The sequence below is a fragment of the Chiloscyllium punctatum genome, chromosome 32 (assembly GCF_047496795.1).
Source record: "Chiloscyllium punctatum isolate Juve2018m chromosome 32, sChiPun1.3, whole genome shotgun sequence".
In the NCBI taxonomy this organism is placed as follows: Eukaryota; Metazoa; Chordata; class Chondrichthyes; order Orectolobiformes; family Hemiscylliidae; genus Chiloscyllium; species Chiloscyllium punctatum.
In genome coordinates, this window is record NC_092770.1 from 43,260,171 (window position 1) to 43,275,632 (window position 15,462).

Genomic DNA, 15,462 nt, shown 5'->3' on the forward strand with positions numbered 1-15,462 from the left:
CTCCGGTTTCCTCCCACAATTCAAGAATGTGCAGGTTAGGTGAATTGGCCGTGCTAAATTGCCTGTAGTATTAGGTGAAGGGGTAAATGTTGGGGAATGGGTGTGGGTGGGTTGCAGATTAGTGTGGACTTGTTGGGCCGAAGGGCCTGTTTCCATACTGTTAGTAATCTAATCTACTTGTTTAAAAAATTACTAGATCCTTGAGGAATCTACTCTTGTTGGGCATCTTATACATTGAACAAGGAAGAAGTCCCTTACACAGAACTCCAGTTCCTTGTCCTAGTTACTGCCACTTTCCAGCCAAGTTTCCCATGAGTCCTTATACATTTTTCATAATTTCCCTGATTTGTTTGGACTTTTTCCTGTTCAACTCTTCACATTTAGATGGACTGCCGATTAATCTGTACCTTGGAACTTTTAAGGGCCACCAAGTGGTGGGAAAGAGATAAAGGTGTCATTTTACAAAGAAATTGCTCACAATGCAAGAACTATAATGTAGTGATAATGGGAGATCCTTAACAACCTATATTGAGTGGTGCTGTGACTGTGTTAAGGACAGAGTGTGAAATTTTTTGAAGGAGAAACCTTTTGATTTAGCTTGTCTTGTGTATCCAACAAACAAGAAGGCATTAGTGGATGTAGTCCTGGGAATTAACTGAGTCAGGTAAAAAAAAGTCCCTACAAGAGACCATGGTATTTAATATTTCAATCAGTTATGGAAAAAGACAAAAGAGCAATCTAGAACAAAAAGACTTAAAGGGAGAGAGGATAATTTCAACAAACTGAGAAAGCCCAATACACTGCAGTCAAAAACTAGCAGACAGAAATTTAAGTCAAAAAGTGTGGTGCTGGAAAAGCACAGCGGGTCAGATAGCACCCAAGGAGGAAAGTCAGCGTTAAGCATAAGCTCTTCATCAGGAATGATGAAGAGTTTATACTCGAAACCTCGACTCTCCTGCTTGATTGCTGCCTGACCAGCTGTGCTTTTGCAGCACCACATGTTTTGACTCTGATTTCCAACAACTGCAGTCATCACTTTCTCCTAGACAGAAATATAATGCAACAATAGGTAGTCTTCAAGAGGCAATGCTTCAGGTACAGTCTGGGTACATTACGAGAACAGGGAAAAGGAGGACATCCAAACACAAAGCAGCCTGAATGAAATGGGAGAAAGTGAGGACTGCAGATGCTGGAGTACCAGAGTTGAAAAATGTGGTGCTGGAAAAACACAGCAGGCCAGGCAGCATCCGAGGAGCAGGAGAATCGACATTTCGGGCATAGGCCCTTCTTCAGGAATGCTCTTTCCTGAAGAAGGGCTTATGCCCGAAACGTCAATTCTCCTGCTCCTCGAATGCTGCCTGGCCTGAATGAAATGGGAATGAGAATAGAATAAGAATTCCAAGCTTTTTCCTTTGTTGGTTTTGTCCGAAAGAAATTGTTGTTGGCCTAAACTCGATATGAAGGGGGAAAAATGACAGGCCAAACTGCTCTGAGCGATGTTATCTGAGTGTTTAATATCTAACTAGCTTTCTCAAGTTATTGTAAACACATAAAACTCATTCATTTTGGTTGACCTTAGTTAAAATGGTGGAAGAGGTTTGGACCCAAGATGCCAAGCAATCCTAACTTTCCTGATTAAGTTACGCTTTAATATAATCTGAGACAGTTCAATGTATTGTTACTGAACAGTTTTCAGCTCTGATAATATGCCTTAGAAAGGAAGCACCACCCAATTAGTGTGGATATCTCATAGCTAAACTTCACTTTTATATATAGATGCAAATATGATGTAATGCTTTAGGTTAATAATAATACTGACCTGGGTCAGAGAGTTGCAAGAGACAGAGTTCTCAAACAGCACGGTGGCTCAGTGGTTAGCCAGGGACCTGGGTTTGATTCCAGCCTGGGGCGACTGTCTGTGTGGAGTTTGCACATTCTCTCAGTGTCTGCGTGGGTTTCCACCGGGTGCTCCGGTTTCCTCCCACAGTCCCACAGTGCAGGTCAGATGAATTGGCCATGCTAAATTGCCCATAGTGTTAGGTGCATTAGTCAGAGGGAAATGGGTCGGGGTAGGTTACTCTTTGGAGGGCCGGTGTGGACTTGTGGGCCAAAGGGCCTGTTTCCACACTGTAGGGAATCTAAATCTAATCAAAACAAAAATCGCAGTGACCTAGTTATACTTTATACTCAGCTGTTACCTCACAGTACTTTGTTACTTCTGCCCGACAGGTTGCTTTGTTAATGTCAGCTGGAACTGTTTATAATGGCGGCACTACCTTTGAAGGGGTCTTTGTTCTGCTGGAAGTAATGTGAAATATCTTTATAACAATTCATCAGTTGAGGGAGTTCAATGAAGCAAGAAGCAGGGGGTGTGTGGACAGCATGTGCTGACCTTTTCAGTTTGGAGGCCCTCTCTGGTGTTAGAAAAATTGCAAGCGCTGGTTGAAATAACTCTACAGAGGCTGGTATCCCATCACCTAATCACCTTTTATTTACATTTGGAGAGTCCTTGACACTGCTCTTGCTCCCTCGGAGTTAGCTCTGAGGGTAAAGGATATCTGTCACTCCAATTTATGTCTGTCAGCCAGGGCTCCTGATTTGAAAAGGTTAACAGCCCCAATCAGGGAACTCATATTCTGAGATCCACCTGGCTGACTTTATTGCAATCACTATAGCACCCTATCGGAGTCTGAGGACATAGACTGGATCTTTTTTTTTGGAGCTCCTCTTGGGGCATTTTAGCACCGGGTCACTTTCCTCTGACTCTGCCTCTGATACAGGCAGCATGTAATGCACAGTAGCTTGCCTCATGTCTGGAGCATCTCCAGATATAGGTGAACTTTCCAGGGTGTGCACTCTCCTGGATACCAGCCTACGAGTTCCCTTACTCAATTTAGGGCCAGTGGAATTCATTAGCTATCTCAGGTCCACATACTGACAGCAACTACAATAGCTTGCCAGCCAGATCCTGAAGAAAATTTTAACAGTTTGGCAGAGGGTTGACCTTGTTTTGCTGTGGGCTGACCTAGAGTCCCTCTGTTCGGGATATGTCCTGAGTCAGACTATGCAATTGCTTTCTCTCAGGTGGTGTTCCTCAAGCTCAATTGGACTGGCAAGGGTGTCCACTTCCATTGGAATACCCAGTAACTCATATGCTCCACTTGCTGCATTTTCTAATGACAAAGTCAGTTGTAGTGCCTGTTTGAAATTCAGTTGGGCTTCAGCTTGGAGGCACTTCTGCATGGTTACATCATTAATCCTACACACTATTCAGGGTCTCAATCTCATTAAGGGTTAAACCAAAGTCACATGCCTCTTCTAGTAATTTTAACAACAGTGGACCAAGATTGGGAAGAAAATGAGTAATGACTGAATGACATCACAGATTCTAAAAAGAGACAGTGCAGGATAGCAGACCATGACACATCCCTCCCAGATCGTCTCAACGACTTCTATGCTCGCTTTGAGCAGAATTTCGGTGGGGAGGTAACACCTATTCCAACAAGTCCTGACGAACTTATCACAACAGTCACTGTATTAGAGGTCAGATCAGTTTTCTTTCATGTGAATCCAAGGAAAACGATGGGACCAGACAAAGTATCAGGCCACGTGCAGATCAACTGGCAGAGGTCTTCTCGGACATCTTCAACCTCTCCCTGCAGTCTGTTTCAAGAGGGCCAACATCATCCCTGTGCTAAGAAGGTTCATGTGGCTTGTTTCAATGACTACTATCGAGTGGCTCTAACTTCAGTGGTTATGAAGTGCTGTGAAAGACTGGTCATGGCATTAATGAACTACAGCCCCCCAGACTACTCTTGACCCACGCCAACTTGCCTATCGGACCAACAGATCTACGTCAGATGCCATATCACTTGCCCTTCACTCCTCCCTAGAACATCTTGACACCAAGAACAGCTACGTAAGAATCCTACTCATTGACTACAGTTCAGCCTTCAACACTATTATTCCCGTGAGACTGATTACTAAAGTTAGTGACCTCTGACTAAGCCTCACTCTCTGCAACTGATCCTCAGTTTCCTGACTCACAGGCAACAATCAGTGAAGATTGGGAATAATATTTCATCGACAATAACACTCAACAGTGGAGACCCCCAGGGGTGCATACCCAGCCCCCTACTATACTCACTGTATACCCATGACTGCATTGCCAATTCCAGACTAATGCCATTTACAAGTTCACTGATGACACCAACATAGTTGGTCGAATCTCAGATGGTGACAAGACAGACTACAGACGGGAAGTGGAAGACCTGGAAAAATGGTGCACTGAGAACAACCGAGCTCTCAATGCTGGCAAAACCAAGGAACTCATTATTGACTTTCGGCGGGATGTTACTCATGACCCCTTGCACGTTAACAGCACAGAGGTGGAACGGATGGAGAGTGTCAAACTCCTGGGAGTGGTCATCAACAACAAGCTTTCTTGGACTCTTCATGTGGACATACTGATTACAAAGGCCCAACAATGTCTTTTCTTCCTCAGGCAGCTGAGGAAACTTGGCAAGGTGGTGAATACCCTTGCCAACTTTTGTACATGCGTCATCGAGAGCATTCTGTCTGGATGTATCACTATCTCGTATGGCAACTGTACCATTCAAGATCGGAGACTGTTACAGAGAGTGGTGAACTCAGCCTGGACAATCACAAAGGCTAACCTCCCATCGATAGAATCCATCTACCAGGCCCGCTGTCAAGGACAGGCCGCCAGCATTCTCAAAGATCCATCCCACCCTGGCAATGCTTTTCTACAACCTCTACCATCGGGGAGAAGGTACAGAAGCTTGAACACATGCACCAGCTGGTTTTGAAACAGTTTCTACCCTACTGTTGTTAGAATACTGAATGGATTCACAAACTCTTGACATTCAGCATTTGTTTTTGCTGCTGTTTACCTATTGTTTACTTATCTATGCTATTTAACCATGTGATCTGCCTATATTGCTCACAGGACAAAGCTTTTCACTGTGCTTTGGTACACGTGACAATAAATTCAATTCAATTCAATTTTTTCATGATAAAAAATAAGTTAATCTTAGGATTTGGGGCATGAAGATAAGCTCAAGTCGTGAAACCCCAAGCTTATGTACTGGGTAGTGTATAAGTGTGTTATAGTTTGTATCAAACTGTCTCTTTACACTGTACTTCCAAACTCTGAGATCATGCATTGAGAGAAATAGATTAAAGCACCCTCCAGTCTGTCCTTAAGGGTAATACAAAAGTTATAGAGGGAAACTACTGTACTTTCACTTTTTTTAAAAAAATGACTGTTTTATAGAAATTCCATCTCTAGAGGGCAGAAGGAGTGCAGAAATACCTCTCCTGGCGTGCTATACCATAGCCAAGCAACAAACACAACTGATTTCCAAATGGAAGGATAGTCTATTTAGGCACTGGGGAAAGTTGTTGGTATTTTTATGTTTGACCTGCTCTTGTAACCACTAGCCTTGTTCATTTCAGTTTTGGTGAATGGTAACTTCCAAGTTGCTCATAGTGGGGATTCATCACTGGTAATGCCATTGAGTATCTAGAGCCATGTTTTGATTCTTTCCTGTTGGTGATGGTCACCGCTTGACACCTAGCACCAATATTATTTGCCACTTATCAGCCCAAGCCTGGTTGTTCTCCAGGTCTTGCAGCATATCAGTATTTGATAAGTCACACTGAACATTGTGTAATTATTCTCCACCTCTGACCTTATAGTGGAGGAAAGGTCATTGATGTTGCAGCTGAAGACAGTTGAGCCAAGGACACTATCCTGAGGAACGTCTGCAGAGATATACAGAACTGAGATAATTGACCTCCATCAACCACAACAACCTTCCTTTATGCGAAGCATAATTCAAATCAGTGAGAAGTTTTTCCCCTGATTTCCAATTAGTCCAGTTTCACTAGCACTTCTTGATGCCACACTCAGTCAAACTGTTGTGAAGGCCAAACACACTCATTTCACCTCTGCAGTTCAGCTCTTTTGTTGGGGTGACTAAAGTCTAGGATCTAAAAACTTGGAGCCCAACCTTTGAGGGATTAAATTAGGAATCATTTTGACACACACATGATGGTAGAGGTTTGGAAATCTCTTCACAAAACCATAGAATTGTTACAGTGGCATTTGGCCCATCGTGTCTGCTATAGCTTTCCGACTGACCACAATAAAATAGTGACAATCTCCTGCCTTTTCCCCTTAATTGTACAAATTGCTCCCGTTTAAATAATCATCCAGTACTCTCTTGAATTCCTTGACTGATCGCATTTCCACCACATCTCTAAGCAATTAATTCCAGACCCTAACTATCTATTGTATGGATGGAAGAAGCGAATGTAACTTTCAGGAATGTAAAATTCCAAGTCTGAATATAGAGAGGGGTATTAATACTTAAAGGGAACAACCTGCTGTGATTCGTGATTTTGTAAACACATTTTGACCTGACAAGAGATTGTTTAATTTCTCAGTTTGATACTTTGAGGAAAGAACACTGTTATCACCAGGTTTGCAAGACTATCAAAAAAATGGAGATTTGGTCACAGCTTATAAGGGAAAAGCAAAGCAAAAATGCAGATATGGAAAATTAGCTGGAAAACAATAAAACATGAAACAAGAACTGTCTGTTTAAAGTGGAAAAAAACCTGCAACAGAAATCATTTATAAGAAGCTTACTTGAACAATCCCTTGTGGAATTAATCATGCACCCAAGTTTTATAATTGGAAATAAAGGATTATAAATTGACTTAAAGTGGTTACTAATGTCCACAGAACTACATCACAAAGAAATTCAACTATCTTTCATGAACAGGTAGAAAAATCGTGCCAGAAAATCCTCAGTGTAACTGCTTGCACATCAGTGGCATTGCACAAAAGTTTCTTTGTGAACTCAAAGAAGGGTGGCATAGTGGCTCAGTGGTTAGCACTGCTGCCTCACAGCACCAGGGTCCCAGGCTCGATTCCAGCCTTGGGTGACTATCTGTGTGGAGTTTGCACATTCTCCCAGTCTCTGGGTGCTCAGGTTTCCTCCCACAGTCCAAAGATGTGCAGGTCAGGTGAATTGGCTATGTTAAATTGCCCATAGTGTTAGGTGCATTAGTCAGAAGGAAATGGTCGAGGTGGGTTACTCTTTGGAGGGTCAGTGTGGACTTGTTGGGCTGAAGGGCCTGTTTCCACACAGTAGGGAATCTAATCGTAACTGTATTGTAATTAAAATTATGGCTGATTGAGGATTAAAAAGACATGGAAGTATTGAAAAAGTCTTAAATGCATCATTTTCAACATTACTTATTTTAGCACAGAAGTGAGAGATTTACATTTTCATTTCATATCTCCATACAGCATACTTTGATCTCGTCAAAAGACAGGTGGTGAACCTCTGCCAATGCTAATTGGTCATTAGGTGGTACATAAGCTACCTCAGGAGAAGATCATGCTCAGATTGTATCCATCATAGTTGTAGTTTTAGTAGACAGTGGCCACTTATTGTACTAGAATATAACATTAAAACTCAGTCTCCCATTAGTTAAGCACAGAGCTGTCATATAACACTGTACAACTCCAACCTGTAATGAGAAACATTTTTGCCCCTCTGATCTTCCAGAACAGATGTTCCAGGTTCATGGCAATTAGTGATGAACTTGAAGATCATCGTTACCAGTAAATACGTGGAAGAATATTTCGCCTTTTATGCTTCCTTGTTCACTAATAATCTGGAAGGGCACTTATTAAATAATCTAAATTTGTACTTTCCAATGTTGTACATTTTTTTTGCAGATAATGAGGATTGTGAGCTATCTCTTGGTCTTCAGACACTGCTGTCTCTCAAAGTGAGTAATAAGTCTCTGACTGTCTCTATTTTTATTTCCAACAGTCCCTCTTGTGACTCAACCTCTGGGTCAGAAGATCTAGTTTCAAATCGCCACAAAAATGTGTTGGCAGTGGAAGGAGTGTCCATGACATGGTTCAATAGGCTGATAGAGTAGGCGGATACAATAAATGATATTGGTGGATGTGCAGGTAAAACTTTGATGGATGTGGAAGGCTCCTTTGGGGCCTTGGATGGTGGTGAGGGAGGAGGTGTGGGCGCAGGTTTTGCAATTCCTGTGGTGGCAGGGGAGGGTATATTGTTGGGGGGGCGTGGACCTGACCAGGTAGTCACGGAGGGAACGGTCTTTGCAGAAAGCGGAAATGGATGGGGAGGGAAATATATCCCTGGTGTTCCGCCTCAGAACACTTCAACCCCATGGCATCAATGTGGATATCACCAGTTTCCTCATTTCCCCTTCCCCCGCATCATCTCCACTCCAACCTTCCAGCTCAGCACCATCCCCATGACCTGTCCTACCTGCCTATCTTCCATTCCACCTAGCCACTCCACCCTCCTCTCTGACCTATCACCTTCGTCCCCACCCCCATTCACCCATTGTACTCGTTGCTACCTTCCCCCACCCTCCTCTCTGACCTATCATCTCCATCCCCACCCCCATTCACCTATTGTACTCGTTGCTACCTTCCCCCACCCCCACCCCCACCCCCCTCTCATTTATCTCTGCACCCAGAGGCTCCCTTCCTCTATTCCCGATGAAGGGCTTTTGCCTGAAATGCCGATTTTCCTGCTCCTCGGATGCTGCCTGACCTGCTGTGCTTTTCCAGCACCACTCTAATCTAGACTCTGGTTTTCAGCATCTGCAGTCCTGGTTCTTAACCTCAATAGGCTGATAATCAAACTACAAATCGTTTCACCACTTCACTCTTGTTACCCAAACAGAAAATAGTATGTGAAAATATGCAAAGAAGTACAGTAAATCACCTAAACTAACCCTACTCCATGTTCCTACTCTACAGCATCGTTCTTTTACGGTTTTACTCCTGCCTGTCCCAACACAGTCATCAGCCAGTAGATTATCTTCCGTAATAGCTGTGTCTCCCATTTCATATTTTGGCAATGTGTGAACATCAATTTTTGGCAAACTTTACTGATAACTATCACTTTCTGCTGGCACAACCAATCAATCTCCACTATCACTCATACCCCGCCCTCTCCCCATTCAATCTGATATTTCCCCATTTCGCTCTGAATTAACTGGCACGTATGTCCCAATCAGCACTTCACAGTGCACATCCTGCCTTTTCCAAGAGTTGTATTTTAAAATTTTGTTGTTCCTCTTGTACTTATGAACTGCCCTGCTTTTGTATTCTCAGGTCATCCCAAAGCATTTTATAATGAATTACTGTATAATAGTTGTTATTAAAACAGACACAAAAGCCACAGGATAGTGAATGAGACTAATAACTTGTTCTAAATAAGTGTCAACAGACTCAACTGTTTCTCTCACAACAGATGCTGCCAGATCTGCTGAGTTTCTCCAGCATTTTACATTTTTATTTTAGATTTCCAGCATTCTGCTTTTAAACAACTCATACAGTCATACAGCATGGTAACAGATCTTTTGGTCCACCTCATCCATGCCAACCAGGTTACCTAAACTAAACTAGTCCCATTTGCCAGCATTTAGCCCGTATCCCTCTAAACACTTCCTATTCATGTACCTGTCCAAATGTCTTTTAAATGTTGTAACTGCAGCTGCTTCTAAAACTTCCTTTGGCAGCTCATTTCCATACATGCACCCCCCTGTGTGTCACAAAGTTGGTCCTCCAATCTCTTTTAAATCTTTCCCCTCTCACCTTCAATCTGTGCTCTCTCGTTCTGAACTCCCCTATCATAGGGAAAAGAATTTTCTACTGACCCTATCTCTGCCTCACATGATTTTGTGTTTTAGCTGGTTTTATTTAAGGGAGCACTTCTGGTTTGCATGATGGGAACAATCTCATTTTCTAGTGCCATGGTTATTTTCTGTCAGTCTAGACAGACAGGGGGCTGTGATTTGACATTTCACATGAAAGAAAGATCTTCAACATTGTAGTTCTGTCTTGGAGAAGTTGTGAGATTTGAACACACAATCTACTCAGAGGCAAGAATAGTGCTAAATTACAATGCAATCTCCATGTTTAAATTCCTGAGGTCCACAACCTATCAAAACTATGGTTTCGCCCCCCCCCCCGCCCCCGCCTCCCCCCCTGCCCCCCCGCCCCCGCCGCCCCCCCCCCCGCCCCCCCTCCCCCCCCCCCCGCACTATCCTACCTAACTTACACTGACTTCTTGCTCATCCTGAAAACTTAAATTCATTACATTCATCCTTATTAGAACTTTCCACATGATTCTGTTCCCCAAACACTGCAAACTCACCAGATAGTTGTGTACCCTCCACTGTTCCAGTGCTGCTGAATAGGCTCTATAAACCCTTCCATCTTTCTCCTTTCTCATGGGTCTCTTCAAAATTTAAACTTTCATCAAGCTTGTAATTGCCTTTTTTAACTGAACGATGTTTGGAAAACATTCATTTTTACTTCTATGAAGTGCATGCGGGTACATTTATTATGTGAAAGTTAGTGAACAATGCAATTTCCTCTCAACGTTTGCTGCTATGAATTTTCACTATTTATTACTTCCCATGGAAAAAGATGTCATTTCTTACCCACAGTGTGTGATTGACTTGGAGAAAGGAGCACTGCTGCTGGGAAAGTCAGAGACTCAACTACCATTCTTAAATGTGTCAGAGGAAGAGGAGAATGAAGAGGAGGAAGAAAAAGAGTGAAAAAAAACACTAGAATCTAGTATTTTGAACAAAGAAAAGCACATATGACAGATTGACAACATGAGGTTACTTGGTCTCTTTCTTTTTATGAGCCCCTGTATCTGCTATAATCTTTGGCTTGTCTCACTGCAGCAGAAATGCTAGCTGAGATGAGGAAAGGACAATTATATAAATTGCCTCTCCTTTCCTAACATCATCCTTCAAATCATCAAAAGGTTTGTCCATGTCAGGTTTCTAACTAGTATTGGGAATACAAAACCTGTTCATTTAGTTGTCTGTTTTGCTGCTCTGAGCCTTGTGTACTGTGGCATGAAAAAATAACTGATCTGCTTCTTATCAAATAGCTTCAGCAATGAGCAAAACTATAACAGCAAGTTATTTCCTCTCATGGCTGTTTTGCGCAGTCTAATTGAGCTATTTGTTTCAAAATGTACAACAGCCTACCTGATTTCTTTGAGGAGTAACTAATCTGATCTTCTTCAGAAATGCTGAAGTAACAGTGAGCAGAAAGGTCCTGATAGAAGTTATTACTATAATAGAAATGGTCAACGACAAATGCAAATATATTTTTGAATGACACTGATATTTCTATACCATTCAGATTTACAACAATTAAGCTTCAATTAAGGCACTATATAGAAAAGAATTTCTGCAACATTTTCTATTTAGAACATTAAAAAAATCCAGCGCTCAGGTGCAACACAAGTAAGTGCAGCAACATCTGCAGCTTTTTAAAAAACTTGAGATGTTGCAAGCAGTTTCCAGCATCTCAACATGATCCAGTTCAACAGTCAAGAAGTTCTTCCCTCAGATCAATGGCCAACAGATGGATAGAAGTTTTCTGTTTCTGTCACCATAAACTACAGCCAGTTTCATGTAAATAAAACTCCATCCAATAAATCGTTTCCCATTCACTACTATTATACACAACTCTAGTGAACTCAATCCTTCTTTTATTTCACTCCCATTATTTAGAATTCCAGCACATCAAGCCTGGCCCCATTTGTTCTTCTGACCAAATCTTTTGCCAATAACTAACCTGTACTCCAACAGACATAGCCATATGGAGAAAGTGAGACATACCCATATCCCATTTACACCCATTATATTAAGAAAAGTCCATTACCATACATCCTTTATATCCATCACTTTGACTCCAGAATAACATGGGAATAAAGAACCTCAGCTAACAATATTTCAGTGCAACACAATATGTCAGTTCATCCAAATGAAAAATAATCTGATAAATATTCTGATCTTTGTATATTAGTGGGCGGCACAGTTGTTAGCCCTGCTGTCTCACAGCACCAGAGACCCGGGTTCAATTCCCGCCTCAGGCGACTGACTGTGTGGAGTTTGCACACTCTCCTGGTGCCTGCATGGGTTTCCTCCGGGTGCTCCGGTTTCCTCCCACAGTCCAAAAATGTGCAGGTTAGGTGAATTGGCCATGCTAAATTGCCCGTAGTGTTAGGTGAAGGGGTAAATGTAGGGGAATGGGTCTGGGCAGGTTGCACTTCGGCGGGATGGTGTGAACTTGTTGGGCCGAAGGGCCTGTTTCCACACTGTAAGTAATCTAATCTAATCAAATATTTTGGATATTTCAGAAGTTGGCAACCATCAATAGTGAGAGTGTTTGCCTTTCTACACAGCGCCATTACCAATCAATCCAAAATAATTCTTTAAAATATCTATTTTTATTTTTGTCTCCGATACTCACATCTCCCTTGGCCTCCAACCTTATTAACTTTTCCTTTAACTCCTCCCACTTCCTCCCAATCTAGGGGGTGGTCATGGGCACCCATATGGGCCCCACCTAAGCCTACCTCTTTGTTGGCTATGTCAAACAAAGTACCAACACTGGCACTGTGCCCCAACTCTTCTGCCATTACATTGATGACTGCATCAGTGCAGCGTCCTGTGCCTAGGCTGATCTGGAGCAGTTCATTGACTTTATCCAGAAATTCCACCCCACTCTTAAATTCAGTTGGTCTATCTCAGACACCTCCCTCTCTACATCAGGAAGATCAAATGTAAACTTAGGAAATGGTTCGCCAACCATCTCAGCCAGGCCTGCAGGGTCCGACCGGACCTCCCAGTCACCACCCATTCCAATTCCCCTTTTCACTCCCTTTCTGACATGACCATCCTTGGCCTCCTCCATTGCCACAATGAACCCAATCGCAAACTGGAGGAACATCTTCCACCTGGGCAGCCTTGAGCCTGGAGGACTCAACATTGAGTTCTCCAATTTCAAATAACCTCTCCCCCTCCCTTCCACCCCTCGCAGCCACCTTCTGGATTCATTCTTCCCATTGACCAACCAGGTCATACCCTCTGCCTGTCTTCACCTATCCCCACTTCACCACCCTGTCCCTGCCACCCCCTTTATCTGTAGCTCCCCCTACACCTACCTCCAGTCCTGAAGGAGGGTTACACCTGAAAGATAGACTTCCCCACCCCCTGATGCTACCTGGCTTGCTGTGTTCTTCCTGCCTGTCTAACATGATCTTGAAGCCTGGTATGGTTAATTCAGCTGTGCAACTGGTTAACCTCTGAATGATTTCACTCTCTTTCTCTGAATAAATTGTTCAGTACTGACTTGAGGGCAACAGTATGATGCTCCCATGCAAAAAATTAAAGTAGGAATGGGGTTATGTTACAGACCTGAATCCTAACATGTCAAATGGTGTTTTGGTGGAAACTGGAATTCTATTATGAAAATTAGAAAGTAAAAGTTTATTAACATTTATCGATACAGCATGTGAAACTTAACACACTCAAAGAAAAATATATGCTAGTAGTACAGACAAATAGCTATATATACACCTTAATAGAGTGAACACTATTTTATATACAATATTTACAAATAATTCACCTGAGAAAGTAATTCAAGCTTATCACATTCCCGAAAGATGGCAGTTTCCATGTATTTTCAAAATGAAATACAAATTTCTGTATTACATGCAGCTGTTAAATCTTAATGAGCTGCAACTCTAATTGCCAAAACATAATGATAATTTCCTTGCAGCTTTTCTGTCTGAAGCAGACAACAATCTTTCTGCAAAGCAATAAGAAAATGTTTTTTGCATTCTCTACAGTCTTTACCTCTTTTATACAATAAAGGTTAGAGAACAAAGCAAAAGATCAGAATTTGATGCTGGTGTGGGAGTTGGGAACTAAATCCAAACTATTTGTCACTCATTAAAATGGTTTTATAATAAGAAGTATTGAGTTTGGAAAAATCAAAATCAGATTGTGGAAAGTCAACATTTTTGCCACTTGATTATGGAGATACCACGTCTTTTTTTGAAACTGCTTTGAGTGGTTTGTTTCATTTTGCAATACAAGATCAATGTTATGAGCAGTCCCCCACTACACATTGCATTATTCCAGGGCAGACATTCCAGCAGTAAGCACGCGTCAGCCAATAATGTTTGTTGATCAGTCTTCTCGCCAGTATTATATATTACCTTGTTATTCTAGTGTGCCCTTTATTATTGACAATAAACTGGTGTTGTAAAACAGCAGCGTGTAAACCGGGCTTCTATTTCTCAGTTGAAATAAATCCATCAGCATGTGCAGAAATTCACTCCATATTGCTCCTGGGACTTTGCAACACAGGGTAGATTGTATAGTGCATAAAATAAACTCAGATTAGGCAGAAAAGCATACAATTCAGATTTGGTCAGCATCATCTCAACAACAGGCAGATCAACTGGGGAGATTCAAAGTATTACTCAGTTTCATACTGGTGTTATCAGCAATCCAAAAATTATGTAGAGGTCAGAACTCAAGTCCCAGAACTGTGGGAGGGAGAATTGGATTTGGTGCTATCTGCACAAACATCAATTGCTAACTGCAGCTGTGGCTATGCACTATGTAATATCCAAATATAGATTCCAAAAATATGGGTTTTGATTGGGTCCAGTGAAATCTTTGCTGTATCTACAAGCTGCAATACAGGCACAGATGGGTTAGCTCAGTCAGCAGTTCTTCTGAGCTTCAATAAACTGAACAGTTGTCCTTTTATTGTTATACATTCTGGTGTGCAGGTAGCATCATGTCTTTTTTTTTGCAACATTTTTGTTCAGGTTACTAAGAATTTTGCAGTTAATATTCAGTGACTTTCACTGAACATAAGCTTGCAATAATTAACATTTTCTCCCAGTAAGCTGCAGCTTAATCTCTGCCAATGCTGCTCAGTTATCAGCCGCTCAGGAGCAAAACCCAGACTGACTCATTGATACTTTCTCCTTGCCCCTTTGAAGTACTGACTTTCTCAGATTGAGTACTCATTATGGAGCAAATCACACTCACAGGCCCAGGCTTTAAGAGATCCTTTACCTGGGGTAGATTTACCTGTCTTTGTGCATGGAGCTGATGGGTCAGATGTGGCACTGATTGAATAGAGTACATGTACATGTCAGCATTTTTAATCCATTCATTTAAAGAATCAAAACATAGGTTGACTTCACTGGCATTGCTGTCACCCTTATTGATTTTCTTGTAATCAATCAAATGATCCTATAGCCCCAAGTACAGGAAAATTACGTTTTAAAAAATCTATCATAGTAACCAGTATAGTGGAGAGACTGGTCAGGCAGAACAGAGCAAGGAATGCCTGTTGGATTAAATTACAGCTATTTCAAGTGACAGGTAAAGCCAATGAACTCAGGGTGTGGATAGGTAGGTGGGACTTGGATATTATAGCCATTACAGAAACATGTCTAAGGGAGGGACAGGACTAGAAGCTTTTTTTAATAGATATTTTTATTGAAAAAGATTAAGATTTTTTCACAAAAT

At 41.9% G+C, this 15,462-nt stretch overlaps 1 protein-coding gene across 1 annotated transcript in view; it reads left to right on the forward strand.

Annotated features, from left to right (window-relative positions):
* nrip2 (nuclear receptor interacting protein 2) overlaps positions 1-14,183 on the forward strand; it is a 67,679-nt gene extending 53,496 nt beyond the window's left edge. The window contains exons 5-6 of the mRNA XM_072552196.1: positions 7,778-7,830; positions 10,546-14,183. Coding sequence (XP_072408297.1) covers positions 7,778-7,830; positions 10,546-10,659 — 167 coding nt within the window. The 3' untranslated portion in view covers positions 10,660-14,183. The remainder of the gene's footprint in view (positions 1-7,777; positions 7,831-10,545) is intronic.
* The last annotated feature ends 1,279 nt before the right edge of the window (positions 14,184-15,462 follow it).